The following is a 25238-nucleotide window of genomic DNA, read 5'->3' on the forward strand; positions in this document are numbered from 1 at the left end:
AAAACCTCTGCATGGTTCAAGATGAAGATTTACCTTCCGCACTGAATTTGATCATTACTGAAGAAAATCATGTGGACCCACCCTAAATTCGGTTTCCAGCCAGCCTCATCTGGAGTTTCTTCTCTTGTCAGTTCTTTCCAGGGTCCTGGATCTGTTCCAAATTGCTTGGCTTCTTTCGACCCCTCCCCTTCTTATGTCCTCTGCTCTGGAGCTCAGCTTCCCACTTGACTGAGAAAATAGAGGTCATCATGGGTGATCTCCCTTAGCTTCCTACCCCCTTGCTAAAATTCACATAGATCCATATGCATTCTCAGCTTTCCTTTATTCCAAGCCAGCCCAGCCATCTGTGCCTATGACCGCATCCACTCCCACTGCCCTGAACCTTGCTCTGTTAGTCACCCCTCCTTCTCTCCTTTCACATGTGTTCAGTGTCTTTCTTGGTCTCTATGCACATTTATATCTCCTGTCTTAACAAATAGAAATTCCCATTATCTTGCACCCCTTCTAGCTACTATTCTGTTCCTTCATCTTGCTCATCCCTTTTTTGTCCACATTTCTCAAGAATTATCTATTTTTTGGCACATTTTCCTGTTCCCAGTTGTTCACCCCACGACAGCTGGTCTTAGACCTCCTCTTGTGGAACTTTTCTATATTGACATTGTTCACCTTGCTATCTTTTATTCAGACATGCTGTTTCCTTGGCTGGCTGATACAGTCTGATTTTTTCTATGCCCCTCTGACCATTTCTCCTGTCTCTTCTTAGCCAGCCCTTTAAAGGTAACTTGTCTCAGGGTCTGTCCTTGGCTACTGCACTTCTCATTTGACACAATCTCATTTAGGATCTCACTACCCTTCAGTGTCCGCATCACCCAGAGTACCAGTCCATACTCTCTTCTTTTAGCCTCAGACCTGTGTGTCCAATTTCATAATAGATGTTTCCTCCTGCATGTCTCCAAATACCTCAGATATGTGCAAAATGAGATTTATTATCCACCCCTCCACCAGCACTTTAACTGGTTTGTCTAGTTTTCTGTTTCAGCTTTTGGTGTTACCATGAGACGATCAGCTCAAGATGGACACTGCTGAAATTCATGATTCTCAACCTCATTTGGAGCTTCTCAGTCCTTCCTCTGGATAGGATCTCCTCTCTGATGTCACTTTTGAGTCTTCTCCCTGCTCTACTCACATGTTTACTCCATTTCTAAGCCATTTTAATTTTTGCCTCCTAAGTGTTTCTAGCTCCTTTCTCTTCCCTTCCCTTATCATCTCCTTTCAGGATAAAATTGTCTCACAGTTTCCTGATTACGCTTCCTTTTAATAATACAACCACCTTAGCCAGACCTCTCTTCTATTCAGAGTGAGCTCTTTAAAGTGCAGAACTGACATTGTCTCCTCGAAGCTCACAAACGCTTCAGTGGTCCCCCCTGCACCTGCAGGATAAGGTCGCAGCCTCCGAGACATGGTTAGGTCTTTCCAGCCTTGTTTCTCCTCACTCTGCTCCATATTTGCCACTCCAGCATCACCACACTACTTCTTATTCTTTTCTTGCCTCTGTGCTTTAGTGCGTGTTGTCAGCCTCTTGCTTGACATGCCTGCCACACCTCAGGGCATTGTGCAACATTCTACCGCAGATGTCATATTTCTTAGGGGGCTTGCCTTGAAGGGCTTCCTTCACTGAGTAGTCAGAGCAGCTTCTGCATTTCTCTTTTTTTTTTTTTTCTGGAAACTGATACAATTTCTTTATTTTGGGGTTTGCTTATATACCTTTTGTTACACATAGGGATGAATACAGAGTCACGCTGGGGTCAGCAGTCCTGACCTTCATCAAAATCAGGTGCTTCACATAAATATATTAAAAAAAGGTCTTAGGGATATTACATCATCTTCTGGCCTTGAGACCTGCTGACACTTTATGATCCTTTCTTTCTGATAACCAAAAAACTTATTTTTTCCAAGGGTGTTTTTTCTTAAACCAGGCACCACCCTCCAAATAAAGTTACATTCCTATAGGGTGAGGGTGTAGTGAGTGAAGAAAGGAATTTATTTAACCCAGGGTTAACATGATTAATCTTAAACGTTAATACTTATTTCTCCTATATGCTTAAAGGTTAATACTTATTTCTCCTATACGTTAGTCACATTCATTATAAGGGCAGGGAATATGGAGAATTAGCTGCAAACATCAGCCCAACAAATGAAAATCCTTTCACCGATGTTCCCCTTAAGATCTATTTAGCCTTAAGATAGTGATAAAGTTACATTTTTACATAGCAAGGACACAGTGATTTATAACAAAGTACAGTGATCTATTACAAAGAGAAAATTCATTAACTCAAAAAGTCTAGTATTGCTAACCTTTTTTTTTTTTTTTTGCACAACAGAAATGTAATAAAGTTGTATTTTGTGACCCTGTTCCAAGTTCTTTTTTTTATTTTTTATTTTTTTTTTAATTTTAATATCTTTAATTCTTACATGCGTTCCCAAACATGAACCCCCCTCCCACCTCCCTCCCCATAACATCTCTCTGGGTCATCCCCATGCACCAGCCCCAAGCATGCTGCATCCTGCGTCAGACATAGACTGGCGATTCAATTCTTACATGATAGTATACATGTTAGAATGTCATTCTCCCAAATCATCCCACCCTCTCCCTCTCCCTCTGAGTCCAAAGGTCTGTTATACACATCTGTGTCTCTTTCCCTGTCTTGCATACAGGGTCGTCATTGCCATCTTCCTAAATTCCATATATATGTGTTAGTATACTGTATTGGTGTTCTGCATTTCTCTTGCAGCATTTACTTCACTCTGCCTCATCATACTGATCCATCCATCAGTAGAGACTTTTAGTCTTAGGGAAACTAAGTAACATCTGAAAATAAAATTCCTGTGACTGAGGATCTGCCCAATGCTCTACTGAAGATTTGAATTCACATTCTGAATGATCTGGCACTTTCCCCTGACGTGTTACCTTTTGTTCTTGCTTCTTCACTTTTATTCCTTTGGTTCTTTTCCCCCAGAATTCACTTCTCTTCTCCCCCAGTCATTATCACCTGGGGATAGCCTCCTCAGCTTTGAAGATACGTGTACGGTGCCTCATCTTCCTTTAAGACTTCCTCCCCTCTCTCTCCTGTCCCATCCTGCCATGTGTGTGCTTTTAGTGCTAAAGGTCTTCATATTTTCATGAGCCCCAACACAGTTGATCCAGTATCACACATGTGTGTGCTTCTTTCTCTCTCTCCACCTTTCTGTCAGCAACATTCATGGAGCATCTACTGTATTCCAGGCAGCACACCAGGGGTGCCCTGGGCACTGTGCTTCTGCCCTCTGGGAGCACAGGGGTGGATGTGTTACAACGGTGTGAGTTCCTCCTCATTCAAAATGATACCCTTTAATTGTTTATTTTCTGCAGAAACCTGCTAGAGTGTGTCCCTGACTGGGCCTGTGAAGCAAAGAAGATAGAAATATTAGATGTGAGCTATAATCTCCTGACAGAGGTTCCCATGAGGTATTCATGTGTTAATATATATATTATGTATGCATTTAATTAAATAATTTTCTTATATTTGGGTTGCCTGTCAAGGATGCTTTGATTCATCTCTTCGGTAAACATTGAGTATCTGTTGAGTGCAGGGCGGCATGAGTGCTGTAAGGAGTACAGTAACACATCAGGCCTAGTCTTGGCCAGCAAGGAACTTAGTAAGCAGACAGTAAGGGTGACCTGTGCAGAGATGACTGGGATACAATGTACAAGAGTTGCTGGCAGAGGTCAGTGACTTGTTAGTGATAATAGAACATCTGTACTGAGTGATTTGGTATGAGCTGGTCAATGTTCTAAGAGCTTTACTTTCATTATCTTATTTAATCCTGTGTTAACCTTATTTTATAGGTGCTGTTACTTCATCTTACAAATAGGGAAACTAAAGCTTAGAGTGGTTAGATAGTTTGTTCAATGTTACACTTAACTAGGAAGTGATAAGAGCTGGCATATAAATGTAATCATTCTTACTCTAAAGCCTCACTTTTGGCCACTGTGCTGTATAAATAACATGCCTTAGAAATTCAGAACTTTGAATAATTAGGGGATGCTGTGTGGAGAATACCTGTTTGAATTGACCTTTATAAGATGGTGGGGTTTCTATCTGTGGAGGGGAAAAATACAAACATTGGGGGATGAGGGGTGGTACCAAGATGTGTAATGTGAGGTCACTACCTAGAAGAATCTTTAAAAGTATACAGGAGGCTTTGTACATAGTAGATATGAACATGGCATTAGAGTCAGCCTTTAATCCTGACTGTACCATTTACTATGTGTGATGTGAGATCTTTGGCAAACCAAAGTCACTTAACCCTTCTAACCTAATTGTTAAATGGTCTGGCACATTTTAAGAACTGAATAAGTCGTAGTTTTTGTTACAATAAATTTTTTAATTATTATCATTGATTATATTCATGTTAATAAATTCACTGAATTTTTGGTCCCGTCTAGACTTGAAATCTAAATTGATTTATGGCACAAATTGCTTTTTTTGTTTGGGGCTTTTTATGTTTGGGGCTGTGTGCTTTCATTAGTTCATCTTTCCCCAGAATGACCTGAGTGACTTCCTGGTGGGTGGTGGGTAAACATATGGTCATGGCTGCTTTCTGCTCAGGCACCTGTTGGTGATGATACTGTCTAGAAGAACACGTTTCTGTACATTTACTGATTGTAGTTAAATAGCCAAGGGCAGACTCAGGAAGAGAGATTTAAGCCTGTTTTTTTTTGTTGGTGTTGGTGTTTCTTTGTGCTCTGTTTCCTTAGAATCCTTAGTAGCTTGAGTCTTAGGAAACTAATGCTGGGACACAATCATGTGCAGAGCCTTCCCACGCTGGTGGAGCACATCCCTCTGGAGGTGTTGGATGTCCAGCATAATCTGCTCACCAGGCTGCCAGATACTCTCTTCTCTAAGGCCTTAAAGTAAGTGCTGTAGATTTTATTGAGAAGAGCAGGACAATGGGATAAGCAAACTACCTGGACTTATCATCGGAGTGACCTTTGAAACTATCTTTACAGAGTGTTTACTTCATAGTCTGGCTACGGGTGGACTTATTTCCAGTTTGTATGGAATAAAATATGACACTGTCTTAGGAGGCAGGAAGCTTCAACTCAAAAGGTGAAATAACCATCAAATACTTGGGAAGTTATTATGTTGTAAACAGGTTTCAAGAGCTTGGGAAGGTTCAGGCTTTCATCTCAGAAAAGGAATACATTTATGATCTTCAAAGAGAGGCTGCAGTGTTCTGATACAGCTTCTTTGGGCACTTTTCAGCTTTTGCCTTAGGAGAAAAGGACATACCACTGAAGTTAATTTAGTTTTTGCTTCTAGCTTGCCAAGCTATCATTAAGTTACACTCTTTATCTGCAGGCCTTTTTTACTCCCTGCTTTGAAAACTTAATTTAAATGCAACATTGTTCCAAAAGTATTACTTGCTTTCTCATTCTTAATTAACAAATAGATAGTAAATCTTCCTATTTTAATACCCATAATCAGGTTTATTTAACACGTATGTCACCATTCAATGAAAACTGGTTTTTAATTATAGTCTTCTGCAATATGGAGAAAGCAATATTGTCTTCAATTTAGACATGGAGAAAGCAGAGAGAAGCAGCAGTAATTAACATAAGGCTGCAGGATGCATACAAAAAGCATTTAGCCCACAAGCGTCTGGCTTATTCTTTGTTTGGCAGTTTGTTGTTGTTAAGTCGCTCAGTTGTGTCCAACTCTTTGTGACCCCGTGGACTGCAGCATGCCAGGCTTTTGGCAGCTTATACATCTCTTAATGTATGATATATTTGGTTGGATTTTCCTAAAGATCTTTGGAAATTCTAAAAAATGCATGAAGGAAATTTTCTCTTTGAAAAATTTATGTGGAGTCTTAGTGCAGTAATATTTGTTAATTAGCAAGTATTTGTTAGTACTGCATTACAGTGCCTTTCATTCTGATGAAGTCTGAATAAAATTAGTTTACAGGCTTAGAATCTGCAGTAAGGAAGTTACCTAGAGGTTGTAGCAAACTGTCAATAATAGTTACTAGTATCTGCACAGAGAATTTGGGACATACAAAGATACAGACACACAGTACCCTCAATAACTTAAAAGCTAACTGGAGATACAGATCACACAGTTTGAGGATGACTTAAGAACCGAGTTTAATAATATATTAACTGCCTTTTATTGAACGTGTTCTATATGTACCAAACTCTGTGCTAGGCAGATTTTTAAAATCATACCATGTTTTACTTATTAGATAGGTGAAGGTTAAAGTGAATTATGATATTCAGTGTTGACAAAAGTATGAGCCAACGCATTCTTTGTATCCTTCTTGTGGGAGTATAGTTTGTTATAGCCTTTCTGGAGCTGATTTTGGCAATATATGTATAAAAATCTTAAAGATATGTGTAGCCTTTGACCCCACAGCTTCTGCTCCTGGGAATGTAGCCTAAAGAAATAATTGGGTATGGGCTCAAAGATATTCATTACAATGTTTATAATAACAAACAATTGGAAATAGCCGATATGCCCATAATTAGGGGATTATAGAAGGAGTGGCTAAGTAAATGATTCTATTAAAATCAGACAAAAATTTTTCCAAAGGGTGACTTCACAGTTCACATACTTGTGAATGTGATACTCAGCAGCATCCTTTCAGCAGACATACAGACAGAAAAATATGAAGCTGGGTTAGAATCAAGCCAGTGCAGAAGCCCAGGAACTTAACTGGCATGAGTTGAGTAAAAGAAACTTTCATTGGATAAAGTGAAGCAGAGAAAACACCCTGGAGGAAATTATTTTGTCATCAGTTTGGGACCATGGAAAGGCATTGTTGCATACTAAGATGGCATGATGGTTTCCACGTCAGAAGGCAGCAAATAGCCATAAAGGAAATGATGGTTTGCATGTGTCTGTCAGTCTCAGATACTTGAATGCATCCGCAAATAGTCTGGAGTCTCTGCCATCTGCCTGTGCTGGGGAGGAGAGTCTGAGTGCGCTACAGCTGCTCTACCTGACCAACAACCTCCTGACAGATCAGTGTGTGCCCGTCCTGGTGGGGCATCCGCACCTGCGCATCCTGCATCTTGCAAACAACCAGCTACAGACATTTCCTGCAAGGTAAACAGATCCATACTCTGATCGTTTCAGACATGTAACGTGGTTCCACATTTGTCAGACTATGTCACAGCTCTTTTACTGGGTGCTCTTGCTTTATGTTGACCGACTTACCGATCCCTTACTTGAATGAGAAAGTCTGTTTGTACCCTTTTGTAAGTATCATTAACCACAGAGGTTGTGGTTAAAATGTGTTTAATTCTTAGTATATAGGTTGAATGTCTGCTGTATGTCAAGACCTGTGTACATACTAGGGAGACAGTGATAATTAAGTTGCAGTCTCTGTCCTTAAGGAACTTGAATTTAAATTAGGGAAATAGAAAAGTATTATAATATTGGCAGTTGCAGTGCAGTGTAATAAATGCAGGATGTTAAAGATATGTGTAGGTAGCTGCATTGCAGAGATGAATAGTATTTAGCCAGGCTGTATTTATAAGACATAAGAGAGACATTTGGTGTTGTCAAAGTTTTAAACAGCATTAGTGGAGAAATAAGTATCTTCCAAAATACCTTTGATTAAAAAATTTTTTAGAAAATTTGATACCAGAAAAATCCATGAAGGTAGTTATTAAAAATCATATTTTCAAAACCTACACACATAGGAAAATGACATTTGATATAATTTGAGTGAAATTATATATATATCATAAAATTATATTTGATACCATTTGAATGAAAATTTTCTTTTCTAGTTTTGTTTTACAAATTTTCTTAGAAATGTGTTAAACACGGAAAACAGAGATTGTAATTTTTGTGATTGTTTATAAAATATTTGGCGCTTATAGAAGATAAGTGCAATAAAGTTGATTGCTTCCTTGAAAGAACTTGAGCAATAGCTTTTAAAGTGAATGCAGAATCTCAATTTCAAGATGTGATAGATCTCTTGAAATCCTAGCAGATTAGTTCATTTGGCCTCAAATATGTTCAGATAAAGTGAAAATGACACACCACTGGTAAGTTATATGAGTTTATGAAGCTCTTGGGAAATACCAGATGTAATACTCTTGAAACTTATGAAGTCCTCCTAATTTGATGACATTGTTGGACTAGTTCAGTTCAGTTCAGTCACTCAGTCGTGTCCGACTCTTTGCGACCCCATGAATTGCAGCACGCCAGGCCTCCCTGTCCATCACCAACTCCCGGAATTCGCTCAAACTCACGTCCATCGAGTCCATGATGCCATCCAGCCATCTCATCCTCTGTCATCCCCTTCTCCTCCTGCCCCCAATCCCTCCCAGGATCAGAGTCTTTTCCAGTGAGTCAGCTCTTCACATGAGGTGGCCAAAGTACTGGAGTTTCAGCGTTAGCATCATTCCTTCCAAAGAACACCCGGGACTGATCTCCTTTAGAATGGACTGGTTGGATTTCCTTGTAGTCCAAGGGACTCTCAAGAGTCTTCTCCAACACCACAGTTCAAAAGCATCAACTTTCCTCACAGTCCAACTGTCACATCCATACATGACTACTAGAAAAACCATAGCCTTGACTAGATGGACCTTTGTTGGCAAAGAAATGTCTCTGCTTTTGAATATGCTATCTAGGTGGATCATAACTTTCCTTCCAAGGAGTAAGCGTCTTTTAATTTCATGGCTGCAGTCACCATCTGCAGTGATTTTGGAGCCCCCGAAAATAAAGTCTGACACTGTTTCCACTGTTTCCCCATCTATGTCCCATGAGGTGATGGGACCAGATGCCATCATGATCTTAGTTTTCTGAATGTTGGACTAGAGTAATCTGAATACAGATAATAAAACTAAATGGAATTCAGGAGCAGATTTTAAGGAAAATATGTGTTCTAACCTCAATCGTAAGTCTGCTGTCATCTCCTGAACAACGTTATAATTGCATGGGCACAGTCCAAGGCTTCTGTTTCCTTTGGATTGTGTTCAGAATCCAGCACAGTTCTGGGTGCTCAGTAAGACTGATTGAGATATAGATGCTGTGCCTCTGTGTAAGAGAAAAGCATGAGGTTTGGACATGGGAACACCTTAAATATATATGATTAAGTTTTTTAAAAAGTTATAAAACAGTACATGTAATAAGCATCATGTTTTAATTTTTAAAAAAATAGGGTTTCATGCATTACAAAGGACAAGAATACTCACCACCAAATTGTCATCGGAGATTACATCTGGTCATGGGGTTAAAAGTTTTTTTTTACGTTCAGCTTTATTTTTCAATATTTTCCAGTGAGTATTACTATTGTAATAAGAAAGCAATTTTAATTCACGAAACTCAATTATTACAAATTTTTTAGTATTCTAGCAATGGAAATTATCTGTGATCTATGAAAAGGGCAGAGTTAATGCAAAATCTACATATGAAAAATTTGACAGGAAATTCAGCAAAATGAAAATAACTTTTTCAGATTGGTGGTGGTACTCTGGGTATATTTTTTTTATTTTCTGAACTTTCTGTTGTGGGCTTCCCTAGTAGACCAGTGGTAAAGAATCCATCTGCAATGCAGGAGACGTGAGTTCGATCCCTGGATCAGGAAGATCCCCTGGAGAAGGAATACCCACTCTAGTGAATCTTGCCTCTGAAATCCCATGGACAGAGGAACCTGGGAGACTGCAGTCCATGCGGTCACAAAGAGTCAGACACGACTTAGCAAGTAAACAGCAATAACAAACTTTCTGTTAGAGCAGTTTATTATCTTTACAGTTTTAAAAAATCTAGATAAAGATGTTAGGCCCTCTGAAGCGATTCTGCTTACTGCATAGAAAGCTTGGCTTACTCCAGTGGGACAGTGTGAATGGCCTGCATCACAGCCCATGGCACAGGGTTGTATTTATGCTCGGCACTTGGTAAAGTTTATGGAAGCTGGATCATGTTATGAATAACTGGAAATTAAAACTGAAAGGAATGTTAGTGATAATTTAGTACAACTTTTTATTTTATAGCTGAGGATATTGATGTCCAGTGACTAACTTACCCAGTATTTTGCTACTAGTTAGTGGCAAAGCAGTACCGTAATTAGTCTAGTTAACCCTAGGAAGACGTTCCTGCCCCGAAGATCCAGCAGCTGCAGTAGAACCATGGGACACTCCAGCTCTCAAGGTGCACTGAGAGGGAGGCAGATGAGGCTGCATTTGAGGCTGAGGCTCGGCGGGAACATTCGTTCACCGTGGTGGCTGTTCATTATGGCCAGTTACCAGGCCACAGGCTGGTCCCCTCTGTACTCTGGCTGCCGTAGAACTTGCTTGGCAGCTGCTTGTTTAGGTGCAGTATGGTATTTTGGTGTTTCTTTTTCAGCAAACTAAATAAATTGGAGCAGTTGGAAGAACTCAACCTAAGTGGTAACAAGCTTAAAACCATCCCCACGACCATTGCGAACTGCAAAAGGCTGCACACTCTGGTGGCCCACTCCAACCACATTAGTATTTTTCCGGAAATACTGCAGTTGCCTCAGATCCAGGTACTTCTGGGTGCTGTATCCTGGGGTGATGGCTGAAGTGTGACTCCTAAGAAAGCGGCAGTTTGGGATCACAGTATATTTAATTGACTCTTGGAAAGAAATGAAATTCCCTTTGAGGATATAGTAGGAGTTTGAACGTTAGGGAGTTAAGAATTAACTTAATCTCTCCCTTTTCCTTTCAGTTTGTAGACCTAAGTTGCAATGACTTGACCGAAATCCTGATTCCAGAGGCTCTGCCTGCTACTTTACAAGACCTGGACCTGACTGGAAATACAAATCTGGTTCTGGAACACAAGACACTGGACACATTTAGGTAGGAAGACTTCTGATGTTGAATCCACGTGTGCTCTTACTCCCACCAACCTTGTGTGGTTCTTCATAATGACTGTGTAGACCTCAGTTTATTAAAGCTGTAGGATGACTTAGCCCCTCGGTTCTCTTCTTTGATCCAGTTTGTGTTGGGTGTTCTGACCAGCAGTCAAGCTCAGCATCATGGTTGCTGCTCAGCCGTACCCCGGTACCTTTACAGGGGGCTGCATCCCACAGGCTTGCAAACCCTATACTTGCCCACGACCAAAGAAAGAGCCCAGAGGAGGCAACAGAGACATCATGGTTTAAAGGGTAGGGGGTTCTTACTTGTTTGAACCAAGGTACTAGAGCAACACTCCACCATGTGCAGCAGATGGTGTGCAGGACATGGTAGTATCTACTGCAGAGGGGGAAGTCACGGTTACCTGGGAAACAGCAGAGGAGCACGCCCCCTCACCCCTGCCTTTGATAAACTGTCATAGTAGAGATAGATAGTTCACATCTAAAGATCAGAACAGTCACCAGCTAGGGCTAGGTAAAGTGGTGGGAGGTCAGATGTGGGGTGGGGCGTTATATATGAGTTTATGATTAGGCTCTCTGATTAAGAGGGAAGGTCAGTCAGGTGAGTAGGCTGTGAGTGAGACAGGAATTGGTCAAGCAGGGGAGGTACAGAGAGCAAGAGAACAGCTATCTTGAGTGGTCTGATTGTATAGCAGGCATAGGTAATTTAGGTGGCACAGATTATATTGTGTTACATCTAAGACAGTGCAGAATCACTGTACCAAGACTTCACTGTATCAAAATACTTCAACTAAGTAGACAGTTGGTTGAAACTAGAAATCTTTGTTGTGCTTAGTTTTTCAGTGAAATGAATGGCATCAGTTATTACAAAATTGGCCCGTATGTCTTCCTCCTACCCCTTTTCTTTCTTTCTCTTCCTTCTTGGTCTGTGGGTCTCTCTGGAAATGAGTCTTGGTATGTCAACAGATTATTTTGTAAAAACAAATTATTGTTGGGATAGCTTTTGTAAAGTAGAGATGCATGTAAGGTTTAAACCTCCTTTCCTCTACTTCCCACAGCCATATCACCACCCTGAAAATTGATCAGAAACCTTTGCCAACTACTGATTCTACAGTTACATCAACCTTTTGGAGCCACGGACTGGCTGAGATGGCAGGGCAGAGAAATAAGTGAGTATCATGGCCATGAAGTCTGAGAAAATTCTCCTGACATCTGGGAACAGATATAATGCTGAAAGCTAGGCCATGTTGTTCTCCTGGTTTGACATAAACAAATCACAGAATGTCAACATCAGATAAGATTCCTCTGAGACTGTGATCCGGTAAGACACAACAAGATGTGCACAGAACACTCACATCCCACCTCGTAACTAAGATGGGTGACTGCTCCTTTCTTTATCAATCACAGCTTTGTTCCCATGCTAACCTTCTTTCCCTGTAGTTAAGGTTTGTTGAGATTATCAACCATAGAATAGCCCTGCTTTCTTTTTTTTTTTTAACTTTATTAAACATTTTTTTCTCTTATTCAGTTCAGTTCAGTTGCTCAGTTGTGTCTGACTCTTTGTGACCCCATAAATTGCAGCACGCCAGACCTCGCTGTCCATCACCAACTCCCGGAGTTCACTCAAACTCACGTCCCTCGAGTCAGTGATACTATCCAGCCATCTCATCCTCTGTCATCCCCTTCTCCTCCTGCCCCCAATCCCTCCCAGCATCAGAGTCTTTTCCAGTGAGTCAGCTCTTCGCATGAGGTGGCCAAAGTACTGGAGTTTCAGCTTTAGCATCAGTCCTTCCAAAGAACACCCAAGACTGATCTCCTTTAGAATGGACTGGTTGGATCTCCTTGCATTCTAAGGGGCTCTCAAGAGTCTTCTCCAACACTACAGTTCAAAAGCATCAATTCTTTGGCACTCAGCTTTCCTCACAGTCCGACTGTCACATTCATACATGACTACTGGAGAAACGATAGCCTTGATTATATGAACCTTTGTTGGCAAAGAAATGTCTCTGCTTTTGAATATACTATCTAGGTTGGTCATAACTTTTCTTCCAAGGAGTAAGCGTCTTTTAATTTCATGGCTGCAGTCACCATCTGCAGTGATTTGGGAGCCCCCAAAAATAAAGTCTGACACTGTTTCCACTATTTCCCCATCTATTTCCCATGAAGTGATGGTACCAGATGCCATGATCTTTGTTTTCTGAATGTTAGCTTTAAGCCAACTTTTTCACTCCTCTTTCACTTTCATCAAGAGGCTTTTGAGTTCCTCTTCACTTTCTGCCATAAGGGTGGTGTCATCTGCATATCTGAGGTGATTGATATCTCTCCTGGCAATCTTGATTCCAGCTTGTGCTTCTTCCAACCCAGTGTTTCTCATGATGTACTCTGCATAGAAGTTAAATAAGCAGGGTAACAATATACAGCCTTGACGTACTCCTTTTCCTATTTGGAACCAGTCTGTTGTTCCATGTGCAGTTCTAACTGTTGCTTCCTGACCTGCATATAGGTTTCTCAAGAGGCAGGTCAGGTGCTCTGTTATTCCCATCTCTTCAAGAATTTTCCACAGTTTATTGTGATCCACACAGTCAAAGGCTTTGGCATAGTCAATACAGCAGAGATAGATGTTTTTCTGGAACTCTCTTGCTTTTTCGATGATCCAGCAAATGTTGGCAATTTGATCTCTGGTTCCTCTGCCTTTTCTAAAACCAGCTTGAACATCTGGAAGTTCACGGTTCACGTATTGCTGAAGACTGGCTTGGAGAATTTTGAGCATTACTTTACTGGCGTGTGAGATGAGTGCAATTGTGTGGTAGTTTGAGCATTCTTTGGCATTGGCTTTCTTTGGGATTGGAATGAAAACTGACCTTTTCCAGTCCTGTGGCCACTGCTGAGTTTTCCAAACTTGCTGGCATATTGAGTGCAGCACTTTCACACCATCATCTTTCAGGATTTGAAATTTCTCTTATTAATATGTATATTTTAAAATTTTTGGCTGCACCGTGAGGCAGGTCCCCAACTGAGGATCAAACCTGTACTCCCTGCCTTAGAAGGCAGATTCTTAACCACTGGACCAACAGGGAAGTCCCAGAATAGCCCTGCTTTCTGACAGCACCCAATCTAGTATCACCCCCCACTTTGTTAGAGTTTCCCCAAAGTGATCCAGCCAAACCCAAATACTATACTAGGTTTTTTCCAATACCCACTAATATACTCTTGAGTCCCATGGTGTGCTTTCTCTCGTTGTTATATGATAAACCCAACTTGTTGAGCTACAGGTGTGTTGTACACTTTGGGGAAGTCTTTGAAGGGTGTCGATAATAGGCCTTTATCACTACTGAGAAAAAACATCTTTCTAGCCTTCTGTAACATTGCAAAGGTAATATGTACTGCTCCTGAATGTGGCTGAATTCCTCCATTTCTTATGACATCAACTCTTTAAGATGTTGCCTACTTATCTTCTGTGTAACCCTTTTTTCATGTATAGATGGAGATTTACCACTATTCTTCTCCACTCAATCAGGGCTGCACCACATGGCGTACAAGATCTTAGTTTTCTGATCAGGGATTAAACCTGTGTTCCTTGTGTTAGAAGTGAGTCCTAACCACAGGACTGCTAGGGAATTCCCTTCCTTTTTTAAAGAAGCTCCCTGGAGAAGAATGCTTTGCCACTGACTTTCTCTGTCTTTCTTCTGTTTCTGTGATAGGTTATGTGTGTCTGCTCTAGCTGTGGATAACTTTGCAGAGGGGGTGGGAGCTGTGTATGGCATGTTTGACGGTGACCGGAACGAGGAGCTCCCTCGCCTTCTCCAGTGCACCATGGCTGATGTGCTTCTGGAAGAGGTGCAGCAGTCAACAAATGACACAGTTTTCATGGCTAATACCTTCTTGGTATCTCACAGGTAAGCAGGTGGGTTGGTCTGGGTCTCAATTATAAGTACAGGAGCAAGGTGAGATCTTGATTTTTGTCTCATGACCGTTCTGTCCATCAGCATGGAACATGGGGACTGTGGCTCTTTAAAGAGCCTGTGGGAGCAGTTTGTTTTCTCAAGGCTGCTGAGAATCTGGAAAGCCCAGACAGCATGTGTTATGTATGTGTTATGTGCATTTGAGGGAAGGAAGGTGGTTAAGCCTCTAGAAGATTCTCCTAAGGGTCAGTGACCTACAGAGGTTAAGCACTCATCAGATTCTTGTTTTTAAAATACTTATTATTGAGGATTTACCAACTAATCTCCTCGCTGATGCTTAAGCCCCTTAAAGGCAAACACCCTATAAACCAAACTGTTGAAAACTCTTTGCGGCTAATAGAGCATCTTGCCCAGCAGGTGGGCTGCTTAAAGCATACGTGCAACTGAGAGAGTGACCCTTTGCATACTCATTGTTCAGATGCGACAGCCTGGAGCCCAAGCTGGTTTCACCTGTCATTATAACACAAAGATGTTGGGAAAGAAGTCTATTTTTCAGTAATAGAATTGAGCCTAGGGACTTGGCAAAATAAAGCATTTGGGAAAGGAAACTCAATTTATGAGGCACTTCCCAAGAGCTGGGCACAGTTCCAAGCATTTTTCATACTGTATCTTTAATTTTCTAAATAAGCCGAGGAGGTGAGTATTTTAATCGGAAAAATTTCTTGGAGCATTAACTTGCTGAAAATCTATAGCCCATAAATGGGAGAGCTGGAATCTGAAACCAGATCTTTCTGATAGCATCTGTTCTGTGCTTAGCATTGTGTACCAAGTGCTGGGGGTTGGGGATAGACACCATGTGCATGGGAGAAATAGAAGGAAAACTATGGGCCTTCTTTTGGGGAACTTACAACCCAAGTAAGTGGTTCAGAGTGTTGTTCTAGGACCAGAAGCCTCAGCATCACCAGAAACTTGCTGGAAGGTAGATTACTGGGCCAGCCCTTTCCCCCACTGAATCAGAAACTTAACAAGCACTTCAGGTAATTCTGATTTGCTTCAGTTGGAAGCCACTGAGTTAGGTTATTGCTGATTATGATCAATCAGAAGCAGCAGAGAAAGTTACCTCTTTATTGTCGTCTTTGCCCCCACCCTTTTGGTAAAATTTTTTAGCTAAGAGTAGAAGGCAAAGCTCTCTTCACCATCATCACTTATATCAAGATGGATGAGGGTGAGGTGGGTTCATGGTCAACAGAAAAACGAGGAAGTCTTGGATATGAAGGACTGCTGCTTTCTTGTAAAACTAGCTGTGTTTTCATTTTCTTTTCTTTCTAAACAGGAAATTAGGAATGGCTGGCCAGAAACTAGGCTCTTCGGCTCTCCTTTGTTACATCCGTCCTGACACTGCCGATCCAATGAATAGCTTTAGCTTGACTGTGGCTAATGTTGGCACATGCCAAGCAGTCCTGTGTCGAGGTGGGAGGCCAGTGCCACTCTCTAAAGTCTTCAGCCTGGAACAGGATCCAGAGGAGGCTCAGAGGGTGAAGGACCAAAAAGCCATCATAACAGAGGTGAATCTTACTCGCCACCACTCACTTCTGCTCCTCGAATCCAATGAATGCTATTCTACATAGAACAAAGAAAGTCCATTTTCTTCCTATCAAGCCTTGTAAATTGTACTCAATCCAGATAATAGTAACAGAAGAAAATCTAATGAGCAGCTAATGACTAGCAGAAAGAAAGAGCAAAGTAATTAAAAATGAAAAATCCTAAATTGTGGTCTTTAGACTTATACCTAACATGTAAAATAAATGCAAATGTCCTCCTTAGTTAATTTTCATCTGATTTCTTATTCCAAAACAAGAAGAAAAAGTTTTATAGTTTGGGTGATCCCTCTTCTGAAGTGCAAAGTTTCACAGTAGTTTTCCTGTTTATGGCTGAATATATTCTGTTTTTTTTTTTTTTTTTAATAAAGAAGCATCAATATTTCTAGTATTTCATAACTCTTCTCCTTTTTCAGAAGTTAGCATAGGACTTTTGCTTTCAAAGAGACTTTAGCAATTACATGTGAACATTGTTTACTGCAAAGCAAAGCAGAATTTTGTTCAGATCTTGTGCCCGTATTTAATTGTTTATTTCTTGACTGTTGAGTTCTTTGTGTATTTTGGATACAAGTCCTTATCAGAAATGTTTTGCAAATATTTTCTCAGTCTGTGGCATGTCTTTCATTCTTTTAGTAGTATCTTTTGCAGAGCAGAAGTTTTTAGTTTAATGAAGTCCCACTTACCAGTTTTCTTCCTCATGGGTCATGCTTTTGGTGTTGTATTTAAAAACTCATTGCCCAACCCAAAGACACCTAGATTTTCTTCTGTGTTGTCTTCTAGAAGTTTTGTCTTTTACATTTAGATCTGTAATTTATTTTGAATTAATTTTTTTTTAGTAAGTGTAGCTTGCTCCATGTCCAGATTTTTTTTTTTTTTGGACATGTAAATGTCCAGTTGTCCCAGCAGCAAATTGCCTTAGCTCCTTGTCAAAGATCAGTGGACTCTTATTTGTGTGGGTCCACTTCTGGGCTGTCCTGTCAGAATTTTACAATAAAGACTGTCTAAAAGATTCCATCTAAGGAAGCACAAAACCAAAAAATTATCCTTCTAATGTGGTTCATGCTATCTGTGAAGATTCTGGAACTATGATCTTAGGAGGGTCTTTTAGTCAGAACAAATGAAAGATAAAAGATAACTTTTTATTTGATTAGTCTATTACATAATTTAATTAATGCTGTTAAGATTTTTTCTTAGGGAATCCTAGACAAGTAGGAAACATTTTTATAATTATAGACATGTACTGTTTGTTACCTGCTTAAGCATTGTACTTTCATTGTTTTGTTTAACCTTCACAATAACCCCCATGAAAGAAGTGCTTTTATTTTTATTTCACAGATGAGGAAAATAAAATGATAAATTTTGAGTTTGTGACAAGTTCTGATAAATAAGAGTGCCAGGATTTTCACCCAAAGAATGACTGCAGCTATGAAATTAATATATTGAGGGCTTAGGTGGTTTTGTTTGGTTTTCTATTAAGAAATCAGTATGAAGTATCTGGCAGATGAACATGCCCAGCTTGCAACCAGGGTTATTCCTTTTCCTCTGAGTCTATAATTATATCATTCTTAATATGACCCTTAGAGAGTAGGTAAATTATACCATGGATTCAAACTTTCCTTTTCTAGGCCAAATGACTTCAGGGATTATTCAGTGCTTTAGCTATAAAGATTCTCTTACCCAGTTAATATCTTCAGTCCCAACTCTGCCTTTGTTGTTTATTTGGCTGTGCTGGGTCTTAGTTGCAGCATATGGGATCCAGTTACCTGACCAGGGATCGAATCTGGGTCCCCTGGACTGGTAGTGTGGAGTCTTAACCACTGAACCACCAGAAAAATCCCCCAACTCTGCTTTTAAATGAGAAGTCATTTTTAGTGACCCATCTGAGTTTTGGCCCCTGCCAGAATACGAGTGATGGAGAATTAATGATAGTTTTGCTTATTATTTTCCTAACAGATGTGTGTCTCTATTTAAGAACATGCTGAGGCCTATACTTAATGTTAGAGCGAATATCTTTTGAGATGGAGGTGCCTTTTAACCACTTAGTTTTTATTGGTTTTAACTCAGTCCTCTCAACTATTAGTGGTATAATACCCATTTGATATTCTGTCCTTTTGGAATTCTATACATTTATTTTTTGTAAATCCACTTAAAATTACACAGACTCTAGGAGAAAACCATATAACATGTTAACTCTATTCTATTGTAGAGCCCTAAGTGTTGTGATCTGGAAAGATATAAAATTGTGTGTCACTGTTGCTTGTTTCTCAAAGTTTGCATTCTGCTTATCTCTAGGACAACAAAGTGAATGGGGTGACCTGCTGTACCCGGCTTCTGGGCTGTACATACCTCTACCCTTGGATCCTTCCCAAGCCCCACATATCTTCCACTCCACTCACCATTCAGGATGAGCTGCTAATTCTGGGAAACAAAGCATTGTGGGAACACTTGTCATATACAGAAGCAGTCAACGCAGTACGCCATGTGCAAGACCCATTAGCAGCTGCCAAGAAGCTGTGCACATTAGCCCAGAGCTATGGTTGTCAGGACAATGTGGGGGCGATGGTGGTTTATTTGAACATTGGTGAGGAAGGCTGTACTTGTGAAATGAATGGGCTCACGCTCCCAGGTCCTATGGGTTTTGCTTCAACTGCCATCATCAAGGACCCACCCAAGCCGACCACTCCTTCCTCCAGTAGTGGTATTGCCTCTGAGTTCAGTAGCGAGATGTCCACTTCAGAGGTGAGCAGCGAGGTGGGGTCTACTGCTTCTGATGAACATAACACTGTTGGCCTGGATGCTGGCTTGCTTCCGAGGCCAGAGAGGCGATGCAGCCTCCACCCGGCACCTACTTCGGGGGTGTTCCAACGCCAGCCCTCTTGTGCGACTTTCTCGAGTAACCAGTCTGACAATGGCCTGGACAGTGATGATGATCAGCCGGTAGAAGGGGTCATGACAAACGGCAGCAAGGTGGAAGTAGAAGTAGATATCCACTGCTGTCGGGGGAGGGATCTTGAGAACTCGCCTACCCTTCCAGAGAATTCTCCTGCCCCGTGCCCCGAGGACCGTGCTAGAGGATCGTTATTTGGGATCCGAAGACAGAACAGTGTGAACAGTGGCATCCTCCTGCCAGTGAGCAAAGACCGGACGGAGTTACAGAAGTCTCCCTCTACTTCCTGTCTCTATGGAAAGAAGCTCTCCAATGGCTCTATCGTACCCCTGGAAGACAGCCTGAACCTCATCGAGGTGGCCACTGAAGCACCCAAGAAGAAAACCGGCTATTTTGCTGCCCCCACTCAGCTGGAGCCAGAGGACCAGTTTGTCATACCTCATGACCTAGAAGAAGAAGTGAAGGAACAAATGAAACACCACCAGGAAAGCAGGCACGAGCCTGAGCCCAGTGAAGAGGATCGGACCGAGCTCCCGGAGGAGTTTGACACGGCTCTGTAGTCCTCCCCCAGAGGCCATGGCATCGCGCGAGGCTGCGTGGTGTAGGGTAGGGGACCCTGCCGGGGCGTTCTGCCTCTGTATCTCTAAACCACAGATGAGAGGGGGCTGGATCTCAGAGGTGGAAATGGTGAGAGCTGTCAGGGTCTTGCTCTGGATAAGCTAGTCAACACCATCAGTGTTAAGTTTCACATTTAACCTGCATAGGGATCCCCAGGGTTCCTGGGGAGCAGGCAGGCATCACTCTGTATCAGTCCTACCACCTGCCATTAACCCTTTCTCTCCTAGGATAATTTTGAGAATTTGCCTGCCTGGGCAGGAAAGGGACTATTTCTGTGGAGGAATAACTGAAGATTGGTTCCTTTTACTGATTGCTGCTGATGGATCTCTGTGACAGAGAAATCACCTTCTATCTCAACCTGATGGGATGTGATGTGACTAGTCACATGGCTTTTCCTTCTTCTCTACGAGAATACAGCCTATTGAAATGATGTTTATTGGAAATGTAGAACCAATCAAACGGATAATTTATGTTTGTGATGTAATGAGAGCACTTTCCACTGACTGTGAACTTTTTATTTTCAAATCTGCACTCGAGCCAATCTTCTTAGAGGCAGCCTGGATCCTTTGTCCGTAGGCAGGATGATCATCGGGAGTTGGGGCCAGCTGTGAGGGTACGAGAAAGGGCCCTGGGAAATGGACTGTTGGATGTCAGACTGTGAAAGTTCCTGAGAAACAGGGGAGTAGGATCTTCTTTGGGGGATGAAGATGGGGAAGGGGTGAAGAACAAGACTACTTCCCCCAAATCACAAAAAGAGAATAACTGACAAATGCGACACCTGCTAGGAATCTCCCAGAAGATCACAAGAGAGGCATTTGGAGATTGGCTTCTTTGCATAACATGAGGTGGAGCTGGCAGTCAGCCTTCTAGTACGCAGGGCCCAAGGCTGATGCTGCTTCTCACATCCAAGTAACCTTGAGTTACAGCAGATGACTCTGAATAGACTGAGGCTGAATGAGAACAGATGGATGGATGGAGCTTCCAGTTAGACAAGTTCCTTCTCTCATGCTCGAGCCTAGAGATGGTTTTCTAAAACATTAGGAGTGAGTTAAGTTTCAACTTTTAATGGTTAACAGAGTCTTCTGAAAATGCTTATCCACCTCACATGGCTTGACAGTACTGGGCTCAATTTCTGAAAAACTTGATTGAGAAAATCCTAAGCTTACAGAAAACCTGGTTTACTGATTTTTTTTTTGCACATTCCATGTAAGCCTAGCAAAATGCAGTTCCTTCCATATTTCTGTTCCTACAAGTTTTGACATGCTTAATTTTACCCAGTGGGGAATGTGCTTTGAATTTTTAGAATACTTTGACAATTAAAAAGAAAATAGAGTAGAATCATTTTAAATCTGTTTCATGACAAATGAAATGTTAAAGATAGGGTTGCTCTATACATACATATGTTGGGGGTTTTAAGTTTTGCTGAAGCAGTAGTAGAAAACCAGATGACCTCTCCACAGATAGGTATCCTCATCTTCTCAGAGGCCTGTACCCATGTGTATGTGTCAGTGGGGTACACACTCTTGGAAGATTCCATACCAATGAGTGTCTGGTGTTCAGCCTCTCTAAGATATGAATTTGAGTCCCCAAATTGTCAGGAACACTTTTTTCTGTGTCAAACTACTTGTTAGCTACTGAAAAATTGTAGAACTCAGGTCTTGATTTGAAGTGGGGAACATAATATGGTTCATACAAAGTTCAGGTGCTGTAAGAAAGATGGGAACAATAGTGTGTTGCCGCCTTATTTTTTTATGGGAAAATGGGGAGAAATGAAGGAAAAATGAAGGGAAAACCCAAGATGATAGTGATGAAAATTATTTTGGGACGATACCACTTTAATAGTATAGGCTTTTTAAAATTGTCCTTTGTCTGTGAACTGTTTCTTGTCTCTTTGTTTCCCACCCTATGCTAATTGGAACCACTACAAAGCCCAGTTATGCAACTACTTAACTGAAAGTAAATGTATTTATTTGGTAATCAGAAGAACCTTCAAATTCCCAGTGTTCTTTTATGTTTATGTCCCAGGTTTATGTTCAGGAAACATTAGGTTGTATGAAAATCTTTTAATATAGGCTGTACCAAAACTGATTGCTTTTTTTGTAAGTTCCTTTGATTCACTTCCCTCTATAATTGCTATTTGTTAAAACAGAGGATGAAAAGGCCATAGCCCATCACCAAAAATACACAGAACCCTCTTGACCTATGAAGTCATTTACACTTACTGTGTGAGCTGATTAGGTTGTCAGATGGTGAAAGCCAGTAATCTGTCTCCAGGTGAATGTAATCTGCTTCCCAGGACTTTACCCAGAGGACGCGTTCCCCAGGTGGGCAGAGGCCTGTTGATCTCTAGCCCAGAGGTCCCGGCCTCTGCACAATTCTCAGGTCCCTGTGTATACCTCCCATTTAATGGAGCTGTTTAAAGAGAGTTTCTGAAAGAACATCACTCCTGCTTATGGGAGCAGTCCAGGAGTCCCATGGAAGAAAGGAAACTATACACGTCTTGGCAGCCATGGTATTTTTATTCTTATCCAGATGGATTGGAAATGTATTTGAAAATTTGAATGCTAGTATGTCATAAAGCTACCGTGATACCATAGAGTCATTGAATTATTACTCCTCATTCAAGTGAGGGCTTTCTTATACTACTGTAGAGTGTATGTGCAATAAGTTGATGAATTCATTTTCCTGATGTATAGAAGAACCAACACGAGCAGCTTGGTAATCATTGGGTGCTATTTTAATTGTTTGTAGCGAGTGCTATTTTCTAGGAGATGGAGCCAGTTAGGTTTGGCTGATCTGCTGAATATCAGATGATGCCCTTCTTTCCATGTCAGCTCTCAGCAAAAGCAGGTACTTGGAAGCCACAGGCTCCCCTCCTCTGTCTACTCAATAATCACTAATGAAGAGACCTCCACAGGGAGCACTTGGCTGTTGTCGATAAACATACCAATTATTAAATAGTCTCCAAGCCATTCAGTGATGTCTGCAGCATCACTCTAGAACTGTCTTGTGTCACTTTTTTACTTCCCTCTGGGCGGGGCCTCTCAGACTCCCCGGTTCATGGAGGCAAGTTAATCTTTCTCTCCAGTTAGTGACTTTTGCCCCATAGTTGGGTAAGCACTTTCTAGACTGAGAAAAGCAGCTACAGTAAATCCTGCTCTGTTTCCCTCATTTGGTGATCATTCAGTCACACATAAGCTCCTTGTATTCTAAATTTCATGCACTTCTCCCAGACGCTATAGAGTTTTCTCTCACTGTTGCCAGTGGAGGTCATCCAGACAGTGAGTTCATATCTTATGGTTTTGTGCAATCATTGTCGTATTGTAGTCCTAAGACTCATTATAGTGTATTTTTGATATTTTTGAAATGTGTTAAATTTTTTAATTCAATAATATGAGCCAGAGCATGTTGCAGCAAATCTATTGTTTGTAAAAAAATAAAAATAACAATAACAATAATAATAAATAAAATAAAATGGAATATCTTTTTCATGGCTTTGTTTTAAAATGGAATACCTGTTATTTTATAAGTACTTTATTTTAGCATGAAACTGTAATTTTCTCTAACTTGTATGTAGAATTAGTTTCTTAACCAAAAGCACCTTTAGGATTTTTCTGCTTTTTCTTGCTTTAGGGGAAGATAAGTGAAATCACATTCCATGACAAATATGAAGCTATGAGTTAAGGCAAGAATAAATATTTTTGATCACCTTTTAAGCTGAAATAGCAATAAAGTTTTTTACATTAAGAAATATTATATTCTGACTTGGTTTATATGTTTAAAGAAATCCCAAAGACAAGAAGCATGGTCCTTATTTCCATGCAGGTTATTAGCTGATGAAAGGGAACTCAACTTGTGAATAATCTACAGCTCCTCTTAAACCACAGAGCTACCGACGATACAGTGGAACTAAGTGGATAATCTGGCCATCATGTCTGTCCTTATGGCTTTGGTGTTAGACTTTAAGGCAGTGAGTTTTGGCTCACAATACCTCTGATCTAGGTAAGCCTCTAAATTGTTCCCCTTCCCTCTCCCTATTGGTTGTCTCCCATAATTTCTGGATGTCCAAGCAAGATTAGCTACCTCTCACTCCAAATAAAGGCCCAGTTGAAATAATTTTGCAGGTTTCCTCCTCATTTAGCAGAATTTATGACACTTCTAATGTGCTGGGCCCAATGCCGCCACCTGCTTTCATACCTCAGTTCCATGACACACAAACCCACCTATTCCAGGGTGGCCTAAGTACTTCATGTGACAGTTTCCCTGGTACATCACAAGAACACTGGAACATGTTTCAGTGTGTGATCCACGGGGTCTGAGTTTTGCCTCTGCTACTTATAAAAGATTTAACTTTAGGCAAGTTCATCTCCCCAGGCACAGTTTTTTTCTTGATGTTGAATGGAAATAAGAGTCATCAGCTGAGTTAAAATGAGATGATGCCAACAAATACTTCCTTAGCTCAGCACTGGACCTGGCACTGAGCAGTCGTGACAATGAAATGTCAACCATTGGGTGAGCCACTTAAGCCTTCCTGAGCCTTCATTTCATCTGTGAAATGTAAGAAACCTTGACCGACTGACCTGCTAAGTGGTAGTAAGGCAAGTTTGGCTAAGGCGTTTTGAATGTGATGGGAGTGTTACTGTAGTGTAATGATGAGAGGAACTGAGCTGGAACAGTGCTGTATAGCTGGGCCTGGGCACCATATGGGGGTCACAGAGGCGGAAGTCCTCATTTTCCCGAGCCCCTGACCCAGACGTGGCAAACATCTCAGGACATACTTCAGGGAATAAATCCTACGTGAGAATAGTGTGTGTTCGGAAGTTTTGGTGGGGTTGGGGGGTGCTTGGGGTAGGCAATGGGTTGTTTGATTTTTGCTGCTGTTAAACCTGTCTTACCACTCAGTCAAAACTGCCAGGACTCCAGCCACTGCCTTGGGCTAAGGTGGTGGAGCCGAAGCTTCGTTCTGTGGCATAGGTGTTTGTATTTTAAGGTCACAATGTGGACTTCTAGTTGATTGTTTTCCTCCAAGCTTTACTTTTTGTAAAAGTATAATCTAGATTTTTTTTTTCCCCATTTCTGTACAAGGTTTAGTTTTGATCCTTTGCCTGGGGTAGGTTTTATAAGAATTAAGAGTAGGACGGATTTAACAGGTGAGAGAAAAGACGGTATATTCCAGGGAGAAGAGCAAGCAAACATGCAGGAGTAAAAATGTCCAGCCCATGTCAGAGGAGATGATGTTGACAGTTGTTTTCATAGTTATTTTGGCATATGTTGAAACAGGCTTATGTTGGCTGATTTCTTACTAACTGTATAGACAGTCTGAGATTTGTCAAATTTTCT

General features: G+C 41.0%; 1 protein-coding gene across 3 annotated transcripts in view; it reads left to right on the top strand.

Annotated features, from left to right (window-relative positions):
• The window catches only part of PHLPP2 (PH domain and leucine rich repeat protein phosphatase 2), a 63612-nt gene extending 39963 nt beyond the window's left edge, over nucleotides 1–23649 (top strand). For all 3 annotated transcript variants that reach the window (XM_015100531.4, XM_042231901.2, XM_042231902.2), the window contains 9 exons: nucleotides 3410–3505; nucleotides 4799–4954; nucleotides 6948–7148; nucleotides 10401–10563; nucleotides 10746–10876; nucleotides 11952–12062; nucleotides 14595–14789; nucleotides 16129–16360; nucleotides 18686–23649. In XM_015100531.4, coding sequence (XP_014956017.2) covers nucleotides 3410–3505; nucleotides 4799–4954; nucleotides 6948–7148; nucleotides 10401–10563; nucleotides 10746–10876; nucleotides 11952–12062; nucleotides 14595–14789; nucleotides 16129–16360; nucleotides 18686–19840 — 2440 coding nt within the window. In that variant the 3' untranslated portion in view covers nucleotides 19841–23649. The remainder of the gene's footprint in view (nucleotides 1–3409; nucleotides 3506–4798; nucleotides 4955–6947; nucleotides 7149–10400; nucleotides 10564–10745; nucleotides 10877–11951; nucleotides 12063–14594; nucleotides 14790–16128; nucleotides 16361–18685) is intronic.
• Nucleotides 23650–25238: the final 1589 nt, after the last annotated feature.

The sequence above is a fragment of the Ovis aries genome, chromosome 14, assembly GCF_016772045.2.
Source record: "Ovis aries strain OAR_USU_Benz2616 breed Rambouillet chromosome 14, ARS-UI_Ramb_v3.0, whole genome shotgun sequence".
In the NCBI taxonomy this organism is placed as follows: Eukaryota; Metazoa; Chordata; class Mammalia; order Artiodactyla; family Bovidae; genus Ovis; species Ovis aries.